This window comes from Cyprinus carpio, chromosome B16 (genome assembly GCF_018340385.1).
Source record: "Cyprinus carpio isolate SPL01 chromosome B16, ASM1834038v1, whole genome shotgun sequence".
NCBI classification, from domain to species: domain Eukaryota; kingdom Metazoa; phylum Chordata; class Actinopteri; order Cypriniformes; family Cyprinidae; genus Cyprinus; species Cyprinus carpio.
In genome coordinates, this window is record NC_056612.1 from 12,906,202 (window position 1) to 12,930,224 (window position 24,023).

General features: G+C 40.2%; 1 protein-coding gene across 4 annotated transcripts in view; it reads right to left on the reverse strand.

The window, feature by feature from the left end:
* creb5b (cAMP responsive element binding protein 5b) overlaps positions 1-23,819 on the reverse strand; it is a 65,930-nt gene extending 42,111 nt beyond the window's left edge. For 2 of the 4 annotated variants that reach the window (XM_042740826.1, XM_042740829.1), the window contains exons 1-5: positions 23,681-23,819; positions 16,885-16,962; positions 15,154-15,247; positions 12,932-13,053; positions 11,081-11,238 (exon numbers count right to left, since the gene is read on the reverse strand). In XM_042740826.1, the coding sequence (XP_042596760.1) occupies positions 11,081-11,238; positions 12,932-13,053; positions 15,154-15,247; positions 16,885-16,938 (428 nt within the window). In that variant the 5' untranslated portion in view covers positions 16,939-16,962; positions 23,681-23,819. Of the gene's footprint in view, positions 1-11,080; positions 11,239-12,931; positions 13,054-15,153; positions 15,248-15,387; positions 15,559-16,884; positions 16,963-23,680 lie in introns of those variants that run through there. The other 2 variants (XM_042740827.1, XM_042740828.1) reach the window with 2 other exon arrangements.
* Positions 23,820-24,023: the final 204 nt, after the last annotated feature.

The following is a 24,023-nucleotide window of genomic DNA, read 5'->3' on the forward strand; positions in this document are numbered from 1 at the left end:
GATTAGTAAATTTTTATAAACATTTACAATTGATTATTAGTTTCCACTTTAGATTTGGTACTGCAAAAACATTAACAAATAATTAATAAATGATTTAAGATGTGCAAATAATAGAAGTCTACACAACAAAGAGCAAATATATGACCTTTACAGACTGTGATTATGTGTTAATGAATATATTAACATGAATAGTTTGTGAAGTGCTTAAAATGAATAATTACAAATTCTATAGGCCTAAGTACATTATCTCATATTTCTAGATATGTGAATGTATATTACGTAATGATTAGTTGAACATTATTTAATGTTTGATAATGATTTATTAATGAAAGTTATTATAAAGTGTTACCAACAGGGCAAATTAGTATTAGTGTGCAATTCCATGAAAGCGCTTTAAGAAATGCTTTTTTGGGGCCGTAAAATAATGCTGCAAATACCAGTAATTTGACAAACACAAATGTTAATCATCATGTTGCATGATTCATTTTAATACTTTCCTCCAATTTATTTTGCATCTGAAAGGGGAACTCATACAAATGCATATATACAATAAGGTCAGGTACAAAAATAACTGTGTCCACGCCACGCTAATTCTTTACTGCACTTTAGTCTTTAGTAAATCCTGACAGTAGTCTACTACTTTAATGCCAAAAGACGGTTTGTGTTGACGGTTTATATCTGGCCCCTAATATTTAATATATTTTAATTTTAATCATGATTACTAATATATTTATATGCTGAGTGTTTTTATGTGATTTTTTTATATATAGAATGTAAATGTTATACAAAAGAGTTATTTTGATTTGGGAAACTAAAATTCTTAATTAGCATGCTAACTGTTAGCATGCTTGTTTTGCAGTGGTTAATACTGAGTGTTGAGAATTTACTTTAATATTAACTGCTCTGGTTTCACTGGATGTTACACAATAAATGTTTCACAGGAACTAACACTGAGCTTTTTCTGATGATCAGTTTATATGGCACCAACGACAGTTTGTCTTGCTATCCATTTTGTTCTATATTGTCTGTCGCAAGAGCGTTTCAACTAAAAATGTGTGTCAATCACCACAGCTGCAGAAGAAAAGAACTATTGTTGCTGAACTTGTCCTCCCATATCCGTCTTTCCTTCAGTACGAATACAAAGCAGACACTAGTTACATTTAGTATTCGCTGTTAGCAGTGTGTTCTCCAAACCCTGGACTTTCTTATCACTCAGTCAAAGAGGTTGAGCTCCCTCACAATGTTTTATCTCAAGCCGACTGACGATGTCTAACATATTTAACACTGACATGACTCAGGAACAGATGTTAGTAATTCATATGCAGTGAGCATTCAAATCATTTGGACCCTTTGAATAGCCATGACATTCAGATTCCCTGTGCACTGTCTTTTCTTTTTCCTTTTTTTTTCTGTTAGTCCAGTCTTTAAACAGTTTTTTGTCAAACTGCCTCTAATCTCTGAGGGACTGTATTCCCTTCTGAAAAGACCAGCATCATACTGCAAACATCCAAAATACAATGAAATTCAATAGTGTAAAAAAAACAACCAGACACAACAAAATATATAAGATTACACAAAATAAAATAATACAAAAAATCGACATTATCAAGCAAGTGTGGCAGACATAAGGGTGGTTATAAGATGAGAGAAATTTAAATTTTAAACTATATCTACAGTATATTAGCATCCCGTACTAGAGACAGGCATCCAAAATATAACATATGCTGGCCTTTTTAGCAGGGCTGGTGTGAATAAAGGGGAAAACCCAGAGGAACGCTTGGAGAATCACAGGAAAAGTTGGGGGATAAGGGTCCTTGTGTTTCACAGCTGTGGGCCCCCTGCCTGAGCCCTGTTAAGCAGGCAGACTTGAGGAAAGCCAATCTTAACTGATTCCAAGCCTCCAGATCTCTTCAGTAAACATGGCGGAGCAATGAAAATGACTTGTTATCCTAATTCAATGGACGCTGTATAACTCTGTCAGTCTTCACATCCAAAAAAGCTCAGAAAGCAGATGGACCCTGGATTAAGCATACTGCAGTCATTCACAATCACTGTACAGGTAATTACATTTGTAGAGAGAGGGGTGCAGAAAACAAATCTGGTTTTGTAGTTGTAAATTTTATAATTTACTGTTATTTTCTATTTATTTAATCTCATTATTTTATTTCATTGTATATCATTTCATGTGGCAACCTGTTGTGTCTGGAAGATGTAAGTAAGTACTGTAAGTTCTGTTGCTGAAGTGCGTGTGTCAATATTGCTCTTTCTATTTCTGATAATTTAACCAGATTTCTCTCAATAACAGGAACAAAATATTCTTAGAAAGCAGACTAGCTTAGTATTAGTAAAATCTGCCAACAATGAAACACATAGGCTATAGAAGGAGAGTGTACAGTATCCCCAAAATAATGAACCTCCTAAAATGTTAACTAACCACAAAAAAATAAGCCTTCTCAGATGTTATCTCACTGACGGAACAGTGTCCTTCATATACAGTATACATACATACATACATACATACATACATCACGTTGGAGACCAACGAATTGGGATATCGCTTCAATAGACCAATCTACTTAGAGTATAAACTAAACGAGCCAATGCACATTGGCATGCAATTATTGCATCCAGCTGCCGATGATCACAGCATGAGTATAATAAGGCAGCAGGTGCAATGCATACCAGCTTTTATGCGTTAGTATCATTCTGCTCAAAATGTGTCTAGCTGTGAACTACGAGTTCAGCACGCTCTTGGAAGCTTCGTGTTTTGGCGAGACGGCACTTCAGCGGTGGTCGTTCCCGAATCGAGTGGGTTGTGCACTTCAGGCTGCACTACCCCCTGTCGTGTTGCAAGTGGCCATTTCCCCTTTGCGTCTCAGCACTAAAAGAGCATTTCCTAAAGAGCAAATTTCTCTAAAAGAGCTTCACGGGTGCTTCCTTATAAGGATGCCATTTCACCCATCCGTTTCTGGGTGCGGTCGTTACCTGGCAATGGGTGATGGTCACGATTGCTGCCTCACGTGTCTGGGCATCAAGCACGCTGAGGTGGCATTCGTGGATGAGTCATGTTCCTACTGCGGGAAGATGACCATCTCTGAGCTGCGAGCCAGGCTCCACTACCTTCAGGGGGGCGGAGTCCCGTTGCCGCTGCCGCGACCTGGGGCTCGTTCTGGTGGCCGACAGACGAGAACGACTTCCAGCAGTAGCGTGGGCGGTTTGAGGATTACAGTGGTGGCAAACCCCGCAGGGAACCAACCCTCTGGGGACCATCACTCCTCTTGCACCTCCGATCTAGTGGAGCAACCCACGGAATGCGCTGGGCCCTCTTCTAAGAGAGTACCGGCGGTATCCAGTGGGCCTCCCCCCGACCAGATGTCGATCTCAGCATCAGAGGAAGAGGTGTCCAATGAAGATTCGGCAGTGCTGCCGCCCTCTGGGAGGGTGGCAAAGCCTGAATCGGATCCGGAGATGACAGCTATGCTTTCCCGGGCCACCAATAGGGTAGCGCTCAGGTGGAAATCTCCACCACTTCCCGAGCCCTCGAGGCGGGATGATTGGTTTCTCGAGGTGGCTTGTGCTGGTTCTCAGCACCCCGCCCTGGTGCCTTTCTTTCTGGAAGTGTATGACGAGCTCCCCAGGTCGTGGATGGCACCTTTTACTGCCAGAAACCGGCCGGTGGGCTCCTCCTCACTCACTACCCTCGATGGCGGTGCAGCGAAGGGGTATTCGGCGATTCCCCCAGTAGAGCGGGCATAGCAACGCAATTGTGTCCTAAGTCTGCCTCCTGCTGGCAGGGAGACCCAGTTCTTCCTTCCCGGGCCTGTAGGCATTCATCTGGTCTAAACGACAGTGCCTATATGGCTTGCGGGGAATCTGCTTCCATCTTACACGATATGGCATTACTGCAGGTGCACCAGGCCAAGGCACTGAAGGACCTGCACGAGGGTGGTCACGATCCGGAAGTTCTGAAAGAACTCCAAACCACCACTGACCTCGCGATCCGAGTGACGAAGGCCACCGCGAGTTCTCTGGGTTGTGCGATGTCCACGCTTGTGATCCAGGAGCACATTCTCTGACTGAGTCTGGTTGAAATGAGGGACACTGACAAAGATCGTTTCCTTAATGCCCCTGTGTCCCAGACCGTGTCCCAGCAGTTATCGGCTGCACGGGAGCAGACTAAGGTGGTCCAACCTTCTGCTTGGCGGGCAGCTGCTGCCTCCACCCGGCCACAGCGCCCCAGCCTGCTCGTCGTCGAGGGCGGCCCCCTGCATCTGCTCCTGCGCCACAACTGCAGCAGCCTCCAGCAAGTGCCGCCGTAGAGCTGGGCATATGGCAGGCCCTACCCATCCTGGCCCCCGTCAAACCTGGCGGTGAGTGGAAGAGCAAGAGGCCCCGTGACGAGCGACCCAGAGAGAGGTAGCTGCTTTCTGGGGGATGATGAAGGCACCTCTCCCTCCCCTGGAGGAGGGCCAGGTGGAGAATCTGGAAATCTCAATGAGAGAGTGGTTTTCTCTATCTCTGGGTCCCAGGATGGCACGGAGAGTTGCAGATGAAAAGGCGGTGGGTTACGGCCAGTCTTGGATCTGTGAGTTTTGAACCAAGCCCTTCATCGGCTACCGTTCAAGATGTTGAATTAGTAACGCATCTTTGGGTGCGTCCATCCCCAAGATTGGTTTGCAGCGATTGACCTGAAGGATGCGTACTTTCTTGTGATGATCCTTGCACATCACAGACCACTTCTGCGGTTTGCGTTCGAAGGACGGGTATATCAGTACAAGGTCCTGCCCTTCGGGCTGTCCCTTTCTCTCCGTGTCTTCACAAAAGTCGCGGAGGTGGCTCTTGTTCCCCTCAGAGAGCAGGGTGTTCGTATCCTCAACTATCTAGACAATTGGCTTATACTAGCACAGTCTTGGGATCAGTTGTGTGAGCCTCTGCCTGTTGGCAACTGGGAAAAGAGCAAACTCTCCCCAATGCAGAGGATCTCTTTTCTCAGTGAGGAGTTGGATTCGGTCGAACAGACAGTGCGCCTCACAGAGGAGTGTCCGCGGTCGGTGCAAGCCTGCTTGAATACGTTCAAGGGCAGGACAGCGGTCCCACTGAGGCTTTATGGCCGAGTCCTAAGGTGGGCATGGAAGCACAGCACTCACCAGATCCAAGTTACACCGGCCTGTCGCCAAACCCTCACCCTGTGGTCAGATCTCCAGGCATGCTGTGATTCACACGGATGCCTCCACCACTGGCTGGTGGGCCACGTACAACGGGCATGCAGTCTCAAAGGTCGCTTACGAGGCAAGCACGTGCTGGTCCAAATGGATGACACAGTGACCGTTGCGTACATCAACCAACACGGTGGTCTGTGCTCCTGTCGCATGTCGCAACTCACCTGCCACCTCCTTCTTTGGAGTCGGAAGGTTCTGAGGTCACTTCATGCTGTTCACATTCCGGGCCTGCTCAGCCGTGCAGCCGACGAGCTGTCTCGAGCAATGCTCCCAGGAGAATGGTGACTCCATCCCCTGACGGTCCAGCTGATTTGGAGACGGTTCGGAGCCACTCAGGTAGACCTGTTTGCTTCTCCAGAGACCTCTCACTGCCAGTTGTTATATGCGTTTCCCCCAGTGTGCCTTCTCGCACAGACACTGTGCAAAGTCCGGGAGGACGAGGAACAAGTCTTGCTAGTGGCGCTGTATTGGCCCACTCGGACCTGGTTCCCCGAACTAGCGCTCCTCGCAACAGCCCCTCCTTGGCCCATTCCTCTGAGGAAGGATCTACTGACTGACTGTTTGGCACCCGCGTCCAGTTCTTTGGAAACTCCATGTCTGGTCCCTGGACGGGACGTGGAGGTTCTAGGTGACCTACCCCAGGAGGTAGTAAGCACCATCACTTCGGCAAGAGCACCATTACGAGACACGCTTACGCCTAGAAGTGGAACCTGTTCGTCGAGTGGTGTTGTTCTCGCCGAGAAGACCCCCGAAGATGCCCGATTGTGGTCGTGCTTTCCTTTCTGCAGCAAGGGCTGGAGCGAAGGCTGTCTCCCTCCACCCTCAAAGTCCAGGTTGTCACTATTGCTGCGTACCATGACCCCGTGAATGGGAAGTCTTCAGGTAAGCATGACCTCATCATCAGGTTCCTTAGAAGGGCCAGGAGGTTAAATCCTTCCCGGCCCCCCAATATGCCCTCTTGGGACCTGACTCTAGTGCTAAAATCCCTACAGCAGGGCCCATTCGAGCCTTTGCATTCAGTTGAGCTAAAGTTTCTTTCATTGTAAACTCTGCTCCTGCTTGCACTGGCCTCCATCAAGAGGGTAGGGGACCTGCTTTCCTTTTTGGGTAGATGATTCATGCCTAGATTTTGGGCGTGCTGACTTCCAGGTAATCCTGAGGCCCCGGCCCGGCTACGTGCCCAAGGTTCCCACTACACCCTTCAAAGACCAAGTGGTGAACCTACAAGCACTGCACCTGGAGGAGGCAGACCCAGCCCTGGCTTTGCTCTGTTCCGTCCAAGCATTGAGATGCTACGTAGACCGGACACAAAGCTTCAGGACCTCAGACCAGCTCTTTGTCTGTTACAGAGGCCGGCAGAAGGGGAATGCTGTCTCTAAGCAGAGGATGGCCAACTGGATTGTGGATGCCATCACCCTGGCTAATCAGGTACATAGTGTGCCCTGCCCATTCAGGTTGCGAGCTCACTCAATTAGAAGTGTTGCTTCCTCCTGGGCACCTCGCTGACAGATGTTTGTAGAGCTGCAGGCTGGGCGACTCCTAACACTTTCACTAGATTCCATAGCCTTCGTGTAGAGCTGGTATCCTCCTGTGTTCTCACCTCAAATGGGTAGTGGCACCGAGAGGCCCTGGTTAGTGTCGGCTTGCTAAAACTACTCCAGAGTGTCCATACTGTAGACCCTGTTGAGATCCTCCATCACCCTAGGCAGCTGGATGCAGCGGAACATCCAGTGCCAGGCCTTCATGATGAATCTGTGAGAACCATGGAAGGCTGGGTTCCATATTGAGACCTAAGCGGTACTCGTATGTGTATAGTCCACGGTATAGCCTTAGAACCCGTGTTTCGCCGGGACACTTCTGACGTCCCAAGAGGGTTTTAATCACCTCAAATTTCTCCATATACACCTAAACGGATGCTATATGTGTATTTTCTTCCGAAAACTCCTTCGGGAAGGATGGGGCTTCCGCAGTGTCCCTGTTCCAAGCGGAACGGGTACATTTTCCCAGTGTTATCCAATCTCACCCAGTGAGGTAGTGCTTTGACAGTGGTGAGTGGACCTACTTTTTCTGAGCCCCGGCCTACACCAAATAGGGGCGCAGGCAGCTCACACAGGGCACTGGAAGGGACAGCACCCATGGCGCTTTGGTAGGGATCCCAATTCGTCGGTCACCAACGTGATGTCGAGAGTGACCGACTGAAAGGGAACGTCTCGGTTACGTATGGTAACCCTCGTTCACTGAAGGAGGGAACGGAGACTTCACGTCCCGTTGCCACGGTTGCTGTACCACTGCTGAGCCGCAGGGTCATCAGCTCGGCTCCTCAGCGAAAACCTGATATGCATTGCACCTGCTGCCTTATTATACTCACGCTGTGATCAGTGGCAGCTGGATGCAATAATTGGATGCCAATGTGCATTGGCTCATTTAGTTTACACTCTAAGTAGATTGGTCTATCGAAGCGATATCCCAATTCGTCGGTCACCGACGTGACGTCTCCGTTCCCTCCTTCAGGGATCGAGGGTTACCATACGTAACCGAGACGTTCCGACTACTCTGTAAGGCTGCCATCCGATACACCACGTTTTTATGCCAAATTTATGATTCACCCCTTTTCTAGGAATAGTGTAATATTTAGACATGAACATTTCACAACAGCAAAGTATTTCTAAACCATGCATGTCAATACTGCAAAACGTTTTAGTTCAATCATGGCATGATTCTTCAGTTCAGAGCAGCAGGAAGAGAAGATTAAACAGTTTGTGGACAGAGCCACTAACTGGCCTCAAAGGCTTCCTGTGGGAAGTGGAGTGTCTGTGTTAAGGGGATTGAAAGCCTTTTTTCCCGCTGAGGTGGACATTTCCAAACACACTGATACACGCTTCCATAGGCTGACCCCTGACCTCCACAGTCCCCATAACAAAACAACACTCTCACACTTATGGAGTCATGGAGAGTTGCAGTTTTCAGTGGACATCAATGAAGATTTAGGTAGCAAAAGACTCAAATTAAAATGAAATAAATCTTCATATCCAGGTCATACAACACAATCAGAGGGGGGTACAACACAACCACTACATGTGGGTTATTATCGTTAACTACACCCATAAAAAAAATCATTTTTGTTATTTGAAATAAGTGAAACCTACACTAGGAAAAAAAAAAAAAATTGTTTAACTTTAAGTAACTAAAATAAAATTTACTAAAACTAATTAATACAATGAATTTAAAAATATAAAAACGTAAATATATAAAAAATTTAAAAAACTAATACAAATGCAAAAACAACAAATTACTAACACTAAATTAGTAACCAAATATATAAAAATAAAATCTAACAGAGAATATAATATATATCAATGCCACTAAAATAACACTAATACTAAAATGATAAATATTAACTAATTTAAATAAACATTTCCCATTTTTGCATTAGAATTATGGAGACCTGGAGTAAAACAACATAAAATTGCCATTAAAAAAAAAAAAGTTTGGATATATAATAAGATATATTCGCATAAATGTAATTTTGTATTTCTTTTGTTTGATTTGGGTTTGAAATGTGACCCATACACGGTTCTTGACAGATTTCATGATATTGACCAATTACTGTAAGACTAACACAGCTTCTCTCAATAAAATATACAATTTCCATAAAAGGCTGAGGACTTTATGATTTCTGAGCTGCATGAGTGTACATCCATAATGAGTGCTATAAACTGTTTCTTTATAGCTTTAGCACATGCACGTTCACGTTCAAACACAAAAACAGCATGGGCATTGCATATGCTCTGCATGAATTTATATTCACCTCCCATTTCTACTGCTGCAATCTAAAACACAGCAGAGCATTCATAGCAGCGTTCAGCATTACTGCCCCTAACCCTGCAGAAACCCTTCTAACAAAGCTCTCATAAGTATTGTGCAGATGGTATATCCAAACCAAAAAAAAAGACAAAAAAACATTGGTTTGGTCATAAAAACCTCTTTACATATTTGTCTACTAAGAAGTGTCTATAAGGTCAAAAAAAGTTAATGCAGCAAAGAATGGAGAACTAACTAGTCTCTCTCTCTGTCTCCTATCCTCTCTCTCTTTCTTCGACTGTAATTCCATCCCTTTCCCAGAACAAATGCACTGTCAGACCGTCAATCAACTTGATTAACAGGCTTTCCATCCAATATTCACAAGTTGTCCAATCTGGGTATCTACGCTCTACCCTGTTTTACCATTGGCATAGAGATGTGCAGTATTTCTTCAGAAAAATCATCAAGCACATACACAAACATGAAGTAAAGAGTGTGTTATTAATTGTATATATAAGCTTCTCCAAACTCTAATCGACTTATACCCGTACAGTATATCAATTTGCTAAGTAACAGTTTCATTATGAAACATCTTGTTTGAGAAAATCTGTTGATTTTGGAGTCAGCTGCAGACCTGACCCTCTAATCTTCGTCCTAAACCTCCACCATGGTTGAAAATGATAGCGTCCTCTGCCTGCGGCCCATCATGTGTTTCAGGTGGTGATTATACTGCAGACAGGGCGCATTCTGACGCAACAAAGAGACAGAAACAAGAAAGAGGGAATAAGACTGTTGGAGAAAAAGAAAGACGGGTCAGCAGTGGGATGTGTTTGCGCAAGAGGGGCGTCATCCCAAAAAGCTGATATCCCCACCAGAGCTGCACCACTGATGTCATCACTGTGGGACACACCCAAGCTGGCTGCACGACACAGAGAACTTTAAGAGTCACTACAGGGACAACTGGAAAGATTCACAAACACACACACGAGAAAAGCACGGAACATCCAAAGAGTCTTCCCAGGAATGTGAGAATGTGCTCATTCAAGGTCATTTGGCTGATTACTGTAATTGTTATAGCATTAAATAATGATTTGCTCTTTTCAATGACCGTTTTTAAGAAGCAATTCTCTTCTGTTGTCAGCAATGTGCTTTTTTTAAGTGGGTAAAAGTGTGTGAGGGTGTTGGTGTGTGTAGATGAAACTCTGAATGTGTGAAATGCAAAACCTCATCAAACGCATATCTTCACTTTGACATCCATCTAGATTCTGGGTCTAATATTGTTTTGAAAATCATACCGGTTTTCAATATTAGGGTGAGTAAATGATGACAGAATTTTTATTTTTGGATGAACTATCCTTTTTGGATGTATAATCTAGAATGTGCGATCAATTACTATTTCATATTCTTTCACATATGAATGAATGAATCCCTTCACATACACAACGTTCATAGCATTAAAAATCTTTCACAGCGAGCAAGAGCTATGAAAAAAACAGTTCACCAAATGCTGAAAACTAGATGTTCCAAGATGTAATTGCATTTGTTTTATTATCTGAACAGTTTTGGATAAATTAAGCATTACAGTACATCACTTAATCACAAAAGAATCCTCTGCAGTGAATGGGTGCCGTCAGAATGAGAGTCTAAACAGCTGATAAAAACATCTAATAAATCTACAAGTTTCCAATCATTTCCATAATCCAAATCTGCTCTGATCAAGAAACAAAATCATGTACAAACTTGCATGGCCTGAGGGCAAATTTTAATTTATGGGTGAACTGTTCCTTTAAGGAAGAGACACTCCAATCCAAATCCAAGAATCCAGCTGTTGTTCACTGCTGTCAACATGACATACAAACAAACTCTAACTTAGACTCAAACACAATCTTTTTGAAGAAAATAATCACTACTTTTCCACCTATTGCAAGTCAACTGTTGTATTCTGATAGGAGAAATGCAAACAGTGGCATGGACCTTGGACTAATATTAAACGCTGGCCATCGTCTGTTGAACGTTGTACCAGTGACAACGTTCATGTGATGATGAGTGGGGTGACTTACCCAATCTGTCTGTTGGTGGAAGGGGCTTGAGTGATGACAGAACTGGACTGAGGAGAAGGCAGTGCCTGCTGGATCACTATACTGCTGTCATGGTTGGCCATTCTTGAGTGGGTCTGCTGGTGCTGGTTAGGGCCCCCCTGCCCATGAAGAGTGATATTCTGTTTAGAATCACAGGGGTAAAACATAAACTAAAGAACACACCCTACAAGTCAACCCTAAACTACAGTACTAGGAGCAGTAATTTTGGTGAAATTTGGCAAAAATTCGCTGGCAAAAAAGATCCATGGTCTCTTATCAGTAGTGAAAGGATGCATGAAGCTCAAATAGAAGTTACCTTCAAACCAAGCAGCTTTTCAAATCTGCAGTAGGAGTTATAGCAGTATATATATAGTATATATAGCAGCCTCTTTGGTTAAGGCCACTTTGACACACACCACACTTTATTTGATGTGTGGAAATGAGGTTTGTTGGTCAGAAATGCACTCTGAAGCTTACTGGGGACCACACCTTGAAGGCACTATTTAAAGTTGCACCTATTGTGGTTTAGAAGATATACAAGTGCACAGGAATCTACAGATTTTTTTTTTCAGTAGTTTTCTTCATTTGCATCGACTAAAACCAAGTACTTTGTTGAAGAGGAGAGATTTGCCAAGAATAAATTGTGATTCTGACAGTGCCTTGTCTGATGCCCTTAAATAAGAGTTTTGTGAATACGACGCAATCTAGAAAGAGCTAAATTTACTAAGAAAGGGGCGTATTTGCGCTAAAAAGAAAGACAATGACTGGCACTATTTTAGCATCATGGTTAAACTGAACTGTGAAGTAGATTTTGCATTAAATTATAACACGCTATTTAGCCCTTTAAACACACAGCATCTACCTGCCATAAAAAACACATCCTTTAAATACAAGAGATTCGACTTCCACATTTGTCTTCAGTATACTTAAGACAAGCGCAGCAGAATTCTCTAAAAAGGCTTTGGGCGATATCTTCCTCTTACTTGTCTGCGCCTGAGCTCAGCAAAGTCCTGCTACAACCTGCTGCTTGCTGACTTGGCATGGTGTACTAACCCTAAACCTCAAGTGTAAACTCCCCAGATTAACAGACACCATCCGTTTATCTGCAGCGTGGCTGTCGGGCAGACAGTAAGGTGGTGGTCACTGTGCCCAGCCAAGTGATAAAACAGTCATTAGGGTCGAAGGTGTCTGAATGCGTCATTGTCAGACCTTGACGATGCATGATGAAAACAGCCGCAAGAGTTTGGATATCACCATGGATTTACAATTATCATCCTATTTATCACTTTGAAATATGACTCTATATTTGTTACTAACATCAAGGTCTGCCACTGTCAAAGCAGAATGACAGTTTAGAGAAATTCTTGCAAAGTTAAGTTCAAAGTTGCTTAAGTTAGTTTGAAGTCAGTACTTATGTGAAGCATGTGTCTGGTTTTAGACCTGAATCAAGACTATCTTAGCAGCCATAACATAGTTGCCTACTTTTTGGAAAAGCATCTTACATCAAAAACAAGGCTATGATGCCTTAAAATAGGCAGCTCACACAGTTTTGGAAAAGAGTGTGTGATATTTGATATCCAGACTATTTATGAACACAACTGTCAATCAGTTTGAAGCACAGCTGCCACATGTGATCTCTGGGTGTATCTTTACCTGCTTCAGCAACTGAACCTCTATCTGCCTGTCGTGTATGTGTGCGATCTGTCCAAAGCTGAAAGTCTTCAGTGACTCGTTGTTATGGTGGATGGGGTAATAGTAACAAGCGGCCATTAGCATTGGGGATCACAGCTGTGAGTATACTAAAACCTCTATACTATAACACTATAACCTCACCTGTTTGCTGTCCTCCTCCTCCTGAGCTTTGCAAAACTCCTGTTCGATGGAGCAATCCAGCTCGCTGAAGAGACCCACCTCCTCACAGTTCTTCAAGAAGCGCGTTGGGGTGGGTGTCTGGTCTAGGAACATTTAGGGAAAAAATCAGTCAAAATTTAGCAGGGCGTGTTAGTTTAACTGTTTACAGTGACATTGAAGTCCTAAAGGGTTTGATCATCAAGGACAACATCCCATTTTTGGTACATGTCTATTAATTTATTCATAAATACATACTTAAAAATTCAGTGACACAAATGCACTTATATGATGCACATTTTTAATTTCTGAATTTAAATTCATTTTCATATTTTTGAGGGCATGAAGTGAAAAACAATATCAGGATGGTACAACAATGATAGTAATTTGGCTATTTTTACCCAAATTTAAAATATTTTTATTTATTTATTACGGTCAGTTATTGTCAATTGTCAACAAGTTTGCGGTAAATTCCCTATACAAACTGAACCCAGCCCAAACAGCTAAATAAAAGCTTCTGGCAGGACCATGTGGTCCGTGGCACTAGGATGCATTTCTAGCTTCATGCCGTGTCTCTCTCCACTCAGGCTGTGATTCTGTCCTTTTCATTATTTACCCTTGTCAGAGTGGCAGATCAGATTTCTGGGATCAGCTTTGGGTTTCTCATTCGCTTCGCATTCTTTTACATGCAGGCCCTTCTTTCAGTTACTTGCTTGCAAACGAATGTGCACATGCATTTCTTCACTCACTACCTCTCGTTTGCTCAGCCTCTTTCCCTCAAGCACACTCCACTGAAAAATCACACACACACACCTCTTATGAGTTTGTGGTGGGATGATAATTTCTAGCCGCTACTGGAACCACAAAGTAACTCATTATCTTGTACTTTATCAACCCTACGATGAATATTACAGTCTACACTGAACCACCCATCCAGGACTCGTAGAATCCTGTCAAGAGTATGATTTCAGGATCCCTGATCCATGATGTGTACAGTATCTTGATAGAAGAGGATGAATTATATAGATATATTTAAATGTAAAAACTCTTGCATATTATTGATAACAAATAAGGGAAGAATGAGAGTGTCCCAAAAAGTTTAAAAATGCATGTTCCAAGTTCTTCTTATTCATGGCTTCATAAGGTTATGATATGATCAATAACTCATAATACAATTAATTATATAATAAAGCAAGTGGCACATCTTAAAAATCACAGAAATCTGATTTGTTTTTAACATAAAATCTATAGGACTTGTATCATCATTTTGCAAGTTCTGCATTCACAGTGGAAAGAGAGGACGGAATCTGAATTTTTTTCTTTTGCTCTTGATCATTATGGTACATTAGAAAACATTCTAATTAGTGATTACTGTATTTTACATATTCATAAATGAGCTAATTTGAGTCGGAAACTCCTTATTGTTTCCTCATTTGTAATACAATATAAAGTGAATGACATACGGTTAAAAAAAACTGACAAAAAATGACAAAAAAAAAATTACACGAAATCTGATCTGACCATGCAGACTGCAAGTCTAGATAGATAGATAGATAGATAGATAGATAGATAGATAGATAGATAAATGTATGAATGTTTAAAATTAATTTATTTTGTTTTGTAGATGTAAACTAGACAAAAATACAGATTTGTTTTGTTACTAAACAAAAACATTATTTAGTTTTTTGTTTTGTTTTGTTTTGTTTTGTTTTTTGTTTTGCTTTGCTTTGCTTTGCTTTGATTTGCTTTGCTTGAATGGATTTAATGTGTTTTTAATGTCCATTAAACATATTTATGTCAGATACACCAAAAAAGGCTGCCTTTTTCAACCAAGCCTAAGCACACAGCTTTGGTCAGCTAGTGTACTATCTCTGAATATGCGCCTCTAAATATGCAACCCTCCACTTTTTCATAATAGTTGTTGAGGCTTATTTTCTTTTCTTCCCTGGACTGTTCCCTTTCCCCTCGTCCCCTGAGAGTGCCGGCAGTATAATTGATATGGAACTCATGGTACGGGTTGATGACTGCGATTAGGGGAGTGAGGCAGAGCACAGCACAAATATTATTTTAGCCACATGGCTCTGCATTTAAAACTACACCTACGCATTTGCCAAGTCATGCGTTCTGCATAATACACCTAATCAAAGACAGACGCTAAACGGACACTCACACATAAGCTGTGTGTGTGTGTGTGAGGTCTGTCTCACCTGACAGCATGTTGTCATTTTTGATGGAGGGGAATTTGAGGGTCATCTCGTGCTTGTGCCGATGAATCATTAGATGATCCTCCGTAGGGAATCTCTGGAGAACATGGAAACAACCGGTTGTGATTTAATCACACTAAACACATTAAAGAGCAGAGGCTTGTTTTCTTTCCATTTTGTTTTCTTGAAAAACAGAATCTTACAATTAGGGACTTTATCAAGCAATGTTATACTTACCACCATATACAACAGGACTGAGCCTTAGGCATAAACTGTCTGCCTGAACAGATTACAATAATACCTTTCTGAATGAAAATACCATCTCATTATCATAATTACATTATCTTAATTGATGTTTAAGAGCACCTGAGAGGAATCTTGTATCTGTAAATGGTCCACATGAACCAGCCTGCTCTAACAGATTGTGACAGGCCTAGTCTAATTGTGGAGTGGTTCAAAACAGGTGGATTGTGATCCGAAAATGGGCCACAGGTGTGTTCTGATTGCGGAAAGAAGGAAAAAAAAAAGAAAAACTGATGCTATATGCAAATTTTTATTATAATTTTTATAATATATATATATATATATATATATATATATATATATATATATATATATATATATATATATATATATATTATTTTTTTTTTTTTTTATATAGAACATAGGAGATAAAAATAAAATAAATATACTTTTAAAAAGGCAGGAAAGCACTTACTTTATCTTTGGTCGATGACATCAAATCAGTGACAACAATCAAAATCTGTGTTTTGTAGTATTTTTTTTTTTTTTCAGTTTGTGTATATGTCATATCAGTATTTGTACATATTGTGGACCTTTGCAGTCCGTGGTAATATTAATACATTTCAAAGTAGGCTTTTGATTCCTTTTTTTTTTGTAATCTTTGTATCATAAGCAATGTTGTTATTGTATTGGGTCACCATCATGGATCCTGAAGCAAAACCAGTTGAAAACTAGTGGTAGTTTAGTATCACTGAGATATAATTATAGGTTTTATTAATATTTTGACTTTGTTTTATTTTTATATTTTCTGTTTTCACTTTAATTTTAGTTATATATATATATATATATATATATATATATATATATATATATATATATATATATATATATATATATATATATCTGTATAGCTTTTGTTCATTTTTATTTCACTCTTAATTTTTAGTTACTTTACCACATTCAACTAAGTGAAAATTAAAAATGTTTCCTTGGCAACTAGCTATAAAGTTTATTTTATTTCAAGTGATGAAGTATTTTTATGGTTTTAATTGTAGCTATTTTATATCAAGTCAAACTAGATGAAATTGAGAAATGCTGCCTTGGCCTCTAGCCACAACAAAATAAGTTTAAGTTTTTAAAAATATTTTATTTAAGTTGAAGTTTATTTTATTTCAAGTGACAAAGGCTTTTTTTGTGGTTTTAGTTTTTGTTTTAGTTAAATATAATAACTCTGTTGAGAACCACAGTAATGGTTGAACTTGAGCAAGAAGAAAATATGCATTAAGAGAGAGATTATTTAACATATCTATGAGGATTCCACCTCATCCAAAGAAATACCAATCCAAGAATCTTATATCAAGACCCAGGGGATGACATTTGCCTCAACGAGATACATTTCACTGTTGTTGTCTGTGGTGCAGTTTCACATTGAGAAAGAGCTTTCTTGAGTTACAGGACCGTTCATCTTCGCTATTGTCTTATCAGACTCACCTGAGAGCAGCCTGGGGCGCTGCACACGAACGGCCTTTCCTGCTCGGAGTTCATCACTGTCACTGGCTCCTCATATACCTGAACACAAAGCAAAGGAGAGAAATTCAAATCAGGGACGCCTCCAGGACTCTTTTTGTCACTAATGTATCGTGTGCCAGTGATAACCAACTCCGTGGTTCCTGAAGAAGCTTTGACGGAATCTCAGAGAGGATTCTATGTCTTATGCCCTGGGAGAGGGCATTAGGAGTTGTAAAGGTTTAGTCTAAACTCTAGGAGGGAGGCTTAAGAGGCTAAAACTGACCCCTAAAGTGTCACCCTGCTCCTTTGTCACCATGGAGCCGTTGCTGACCACAGGGTAAGATGTAAACTATCCTCTCTGTGTTGTGCACACAAATCTGTGGCTAACCTAGACACACAGCACTGAGGTCAGCGTATCAATGAACTGCCAGTCATTAGCAACTCTTTTGACACCTAAACTGTCCTTTTAATACCTCGCCAGCCATGACTTTAGCAGCTCGTATTAGGAGGGTCAATGACAAATAAGAACCATATATTAAAAATTTAGAAATGTATTCTTTTTTATTCATGTTGCCTTCATATTGTTTTGAATACAACCTAATAAAAGTAAAAATTACAAAGTTTAATAATTTAATCTAGCGTGAGCACCAAGTAAGACATATACAATGTACTTTATATATACTATATATATATATATATATATATATATATATAGATATATATATATATTATTACAATAGTAGTACAACCCTGACTTTATACTATATTAACTATGCTACTATAATAAATTAATCTATTACTATAATAACTGACCCAGTTCAGTTTTAAAATAAATTGTTAATGGTGAAATATAGTTGCCTCTATGCAATAATACATTGGCAACACTGATAGTGTGACAAATTATGTAGAGGGAAAAAAAAGAGTAAAAATGTTTTAATACAATGACAGAACTCTGAACTATTTCTAGTGTCTGTTTTACAAGAGGTGATTACATTTCAATGACCAATCTCTCTCTCCATTACAGCTCACCATGAGCCCTGGAATCCCTTCCTCAGTGCCATGATGCTGCTAAATGCCATGGATCACAGACTGACAATGGAATGGTATGCCAGCCATTCAGTTTCACGCACATGGAGTGTAATCGGGCTGCTCCTCTGATGCTGATGGGACGTAGTTTGCCATCGGTTTTCTTATGTGGGCCCACGCTGAGCCCTCTACTACTGTCGCCATGGGGATCAGAATGCGATGCTGTGGAATATATCAGCCACCATTTGTGCTTCGGTCTCAAGAGCGGCTCATTCTATTCAACTAGTGATGATCTATAGGGTGCGTGGGTGTGTGATTCTGACTGTACGTCCCTCTTCTCACCCCTGCATTCTTAAAATAAATCTATGAGCATGTAAAAAGCAGGCCAGAGTTGACTCAATGGCATCTTTTTTTCTTGGTCATTGAAATTCTGTGTTTGATTTGAATAGGGCAAAATGTGTAACACAGATTCAGTATTCTTCAAAATAAATAAAAATAATAAAATGCTAACTCAGAATATGATGCATATCTGCAATAATTAAATGTTAACAAAAATATATTTTATGTATTTAATCCCATTTTATTAACTAATGTCTTTGCTGCTGACCTTTGATCTAATTCAAGCAAATTGAATTTATATAAACAACATATGTGTTAATTTTTTTTTTAACTGCTTTCTTCTCCTGCGCCTTTTTCTTTATGATGCGCCCTCTAATTTACAGATCTGAATTTACATTTCCTTTACCATGAGGCTTATTAATTTCACTTTTGGTGGGATAGCATTTAAAAGCATTCATTTACATTTGCCAAAAAATATAACTTTTATATTAAAAACAAACAAGCAAGTCCAGCCCAGATGTAACGCCAAAGTAAGGTTACACATTACTTTCCATAAAAAAGTAACTAACGCGATTAGTAACATTTTTACAGAGTAACGCAATATTACTTTTAAAAGCAACTTTCCCTAACACTGAAACTGGAACTACATTAATCCATTTTCGGTAGCTAAAACATTGTCAAATTTACCAAAAGATTCCATTAAAAAACTTTCTGCAGTGCTCTGCGGATGCAGACTCTGTGTGGGCCTGATATGCCAGCAAATGCTTATGATTATTTTAATCGCAACAGTGAAAATGCTTTACCAATGTTTCTAACACCTGTTTTGGGAATTTTACAGCACCCTTGTGTAAGTTTTGTGCAAAAGAGTAACAGTATTATGGGCTACAACAGCCTAATGAGACACAGCTGTAATAGTCCTTGACAGCCAGAGTCAAGTCCCCTTCATATACAGCAGCAAAACACAGACCAATGACTGAGTGACGTATTGACACACTGCTTAGACAGCTAACAAACACTTTCCAACTGCGTGGAAAATAAACATGTTTGAAACTTGGAAAGATGAAAACATGAAGAGTATGAATTCAAATGCTTCAGGCCTGGATATGCATGAGCTTCGCTGTGTGAACGCTTTCATACACGGTTTGCATGTGCTTTTTTTTTGGTGTAGCCAACTGTTTCCTCCCATGCAGTCAAAAAATGCAAATTTGGCGTTATGTTAACCAGACATATTTTTCCTTACAGTCCGGCCTTGGGATAGAGCCCTTCCAGGCGGCTTCTGACACGCGGCCCTTGGGGACACATGGTCTGGATAGGGTGTTTCTGTAAGCGAACTGACATCAAGAACACGGCTGCTAAATGACTAGTCACTAACACTCATTAGTTTCTGTTTTTCTGTCTCTCTCTCCGTCACTTGCTTATCAGCTCTCAGAAAGTTGTGTCTCCATCCACAAGTCTTCAGGGTATCGGTATCACTTCTTTCTCTGTCCTAGATCATGCTGTTCAGTATTTAACTCTTCTGCCACTGGATGAGATTGTCCAGTTTTTCCAGCACTCATTTTTGGTAAATTAAAGAGACAGTTCACCTACAATGAAAATGCTCTCATCATTTATTCATCCCACGTTGTTGCAAACCTGTATTACTATATAATCTTACAAAACACAAAAGAATGTGGTGTTTCTATTTAAAACTCTTCAAACAACAGATTATGAGGTGGAGTAAGTCATTACATTTTGATGAAAGATTACCAAGACCAAACCTTTTTTCTTTGGAATCAGGCACACCGATGAATCATTCAAAACGACAAGCAAAATTAAAAAAAAAAGTAAATACAGTCCATTTTGATTTCATGTTGACTTTAACACTTCAGCCTAGAGAGGAACATGCCGCTGTGTCTCTATCTAGCCTTAAACTTCACAAACGTCTCTTCGTATCAGTCCAGATTTGAAAATGTATTGTAATTTTTGTGTCCCTGCATTGTCAAACAGACCTAAGATATGCCGTCTTTTGATAACACATCTGGTCAGATTCCAAAAGCAAAACCAACAGTGCAACACAATCAGGCCCCTGCAGCAATATATTTAAATTTCACACTATGTAAGTTCTCCAACATGCGAAATCTTTACTTCAAAGACTGTCATCAAATCTGTTCATTTAAACATACGATTATGCACTTCATTCATTTTCATGAAAAATATTACCGTATCATTTCTACCCTCAAGCAAGTCTTTTAGCCACCTAAACTGCTTGATATTCCCATGTGACACGAGGCCAGGTGTGAGATGTTTGCTCACCGGTGGTCATACACTGCTTGGCTTTTATTTCACCAGTGTTTTCATTTAACACAGGAAATTTCGTTACACTTCCAATTTAGAATGGCCCGATGTGGCAGCCGAGGAGAATTAGGGGACCGGAGTACAGTTTCACAGGGAACCGGTGAGGAACTTTCTCCTGGTACACATTTGGATTCAAACAGTATGGTGCACAGGCCGAGGGGAGGAGGAGGGTGGTGAAGGTTACAGCAAGCACAAACTTGCGCTGCAATTCAAATCCAACCTCCCCCCGTCCTCTGCAGGCCTTCGGCAGCAAAGGTTCAAGGTAGGATCAGCACAGGGCCCGGGGCAAGGAATAGGAAACATACAGACAATGCAAAGGATGCCATAAACCTCTCATAATGAACAGACAAAGGGGCCCCACAAAGGTAACCTTCAATCACTGTCAGTCATCACATCTTCACAAACATAAACTTACAGAGGCCTACTTCAGGCTGACTTTTACATCGGAGGTACAAACATTTGGAATATGAATGTATCGGAATGTTGTTTTTGTTCAGTGAACCAAAGTGATGGCAAAATGAAAACAGTAACACCTTATGCCATTTGTGATCAAATTTAAAATGAAAAAGGTTTTCACTGATTTGTCAGCATGCACCAATAATGATGATTTGCATGCAAAATTTTAAACATATTTTATTAAACACATTTTTGCATACGCTACATATCAAACTTTTTTTATTTTGTTAAACACATAGAGGAAAACCTGCATACACTATACATTATAAAGCAAATTTTATGTAGTTATAGAAAATATATTTATTAATTTTTCCCATTCAGTGTAATTCACTTAGCTGGATTAATTAAACCAGAGAGCAAAAAAATCTTTATAATGGCCATATAGACATTTTTCCAATTCCAGTCACTCAGTTTTATTAGATACGTCTTGTTACACAGGTGACAATATGGTATTTCACATATAATTATAATAAATGGTTCAAATAAATCAAGCTATAAACTGAATAATTTTCTCTGTCTCATGTTTTGCCGAACTCATAAGACTTACTTTCTTACGTGGACCACAAAGGGAAATGTGTAGATAGAATTCTAGGGACTGGCAGATTCAGTTACCATTTACTTTTATTGATTTTTTCCCCTTATAATGAAAGTGACTGGAGCTGTCATTCTGCCTAACATCTCTTTTGTGTTCCACAGAAACTAATACAGGTTTGAAAGTGAGTAAATGATGCAGATTTTTTAGGTGAACTACTCGTTTAATCGCCATGTTAGAAGCAATGAGATTAACTTCGTATTTAAATTTTCTTCCCTGTATGAAGCTAGTTTATCTGTAAACGGAACGCTTAATATAGGCTACTTTTTACAATTAGCCTAACATGCATTTATGTTCTGTACTTTCCTATAAATAATGAATTTGTGTTGTAAAAAAAATAAAAAAAACCCAGACAAATTTCGTGTCAGTGGATTAAAATCTTGTAAGCCTTTAGGCTTTTAGAAAAGAGTTTGCCTCGTCAGCACAAACCACTAAAACCCTCAATATCTCGACGGTTAATCAAACAGTCTGACTGGCCTGCATTATGACGTCATGCTTCAATACATTGCTTTCTTGTTGCAATATTACAAAATAAAACGTGTGATTCAGTGAGAAGATCCAAACACGCATGCATACTAAGAATCAACCATTCTTTATCATATAAGAGCGGACTGTACTGGAACCCCTCTGACAGTCGCGATCTCTTGAACGAGACGGGATAATACATAGAGGTGCAGTAGTTTTCAGAGACAAGCTAAGTTCCTCAGTTTCTGCATGTTTATTAATGAAACAAATCCGGTTAAACGTTACAGACTAATTCTACCGGACCGCTTCAGAGGAACAATGCAGAACACTTGTGTCACAGCGCGAACGGGACACAACACACACACGCTGTGGCAAGCCAATTTAACATTTATTCCTTTAAACTAGTAGCATATATTTCTTATTTTAAAAATATTTTTCGATTAGTGACTAGTTCATATTTATTGCTTATTCGATTAACTATTCCATTGTTACTGGAATCAAATAGCATTTTTGCTAGTAGGTTTGATGTGGATCTGGTTTAGATATCAAATATTAATTTCACACTGTAGCCTAATGTATTGCACATTATGTTGGTGAAAACCATTCCAACAGGTACTTTTTTCAATTACTATTTATTGTTCATATTTGTAAATTACTAATAACTATCTAACAATAGCTAATCCTGCTTTCTATTCCAGATTGACTACTGTACTTATTTATTAATCCTCAGCACATATTTATGATAAACTAGCACTAATTTTAATGATTAAAAGTAACATTTATAAACTGTATTTCTGCTCATATTCGCTGATACCTTGTCTTAATAGCTACATACTTATAAGATAAAAACACTAGTCTATAATGAATCTAAGCAATTACTAATGTTAGAGAAGTTAGAAAATACAGCTTACTGTTTGAATAGTTACTAATGACTAAAGTAGGCTATAAGAAATGTAGTAGTTTCTCATAAAATTATGAAATACAGGCTACTTTTCTCGACTATATTATTTACTAGCATTTCGAAATAAATACGTACTAGTAACAAAACTTGAGTTAGTTAAAGGAATAACAGTTAAATTGGCTTGCCACAAACATGCACATACAAACACATGCACGCACAAGCAAAGTAAAAACTGTAGTAACATAGCGATCGTGTTTGACAGCTTCATGCGCGCAAACTAATAACTCCGCGTAAAGTTTTGCAACATACAGCAACATACGTTTGAGATCAGAATCAAGAAGGAGCTAGCTGTTTAATGCGACACGATCTCTTAACGCGCAATTTGGGTATTCAAAGCGCAAAGCTGTTACATGCAAACAATCCCCAGAGATCCGAAAAGAATAAGTCATGATCATTGTGTTTTCTGCATGAAACGTGAACGACTTAAATAGACGCGTTTAGACAGACTCTGTAAAAGTACTTGAAATTCGTTCATGTGAATCCCTAACAACTTGTCACTTCTTCAGGCTCAAGAGAAGGATTATTTCAATGGCACCGACTCGGCAAGTGCATGTGCATGCGAAGGAATGGATGTATCGGTATGAAAAACAACTCAAACAACTCACCGCAGAAGTCTGGAGAAGATGCACCACACTTTCTGAAGGAACCACGTTGGACTGAGAAAAGATTACAATACGATCTATTTAGAGAAGCATTACATCACCCTTTGGTGACGTCACGTGGGATTCCTGAACTTCTAAATCATTGCGGTCCCTCGTAGGGGCGGGGCGAGCGGGGCAGGCTGGGCGGGGTCAGGGCCAGTGGGTGTGGCGTCCGGACAGCAACACCAACCAACATCTGTCTGACTTCAAGTTGTTATTGTTGTTCGCAGCAGCGAGTAAGTCATAAACTGCTGTTCATAAAAATGATATATGATCATAAGATATAAATTCTGAACTGTTTCAATTA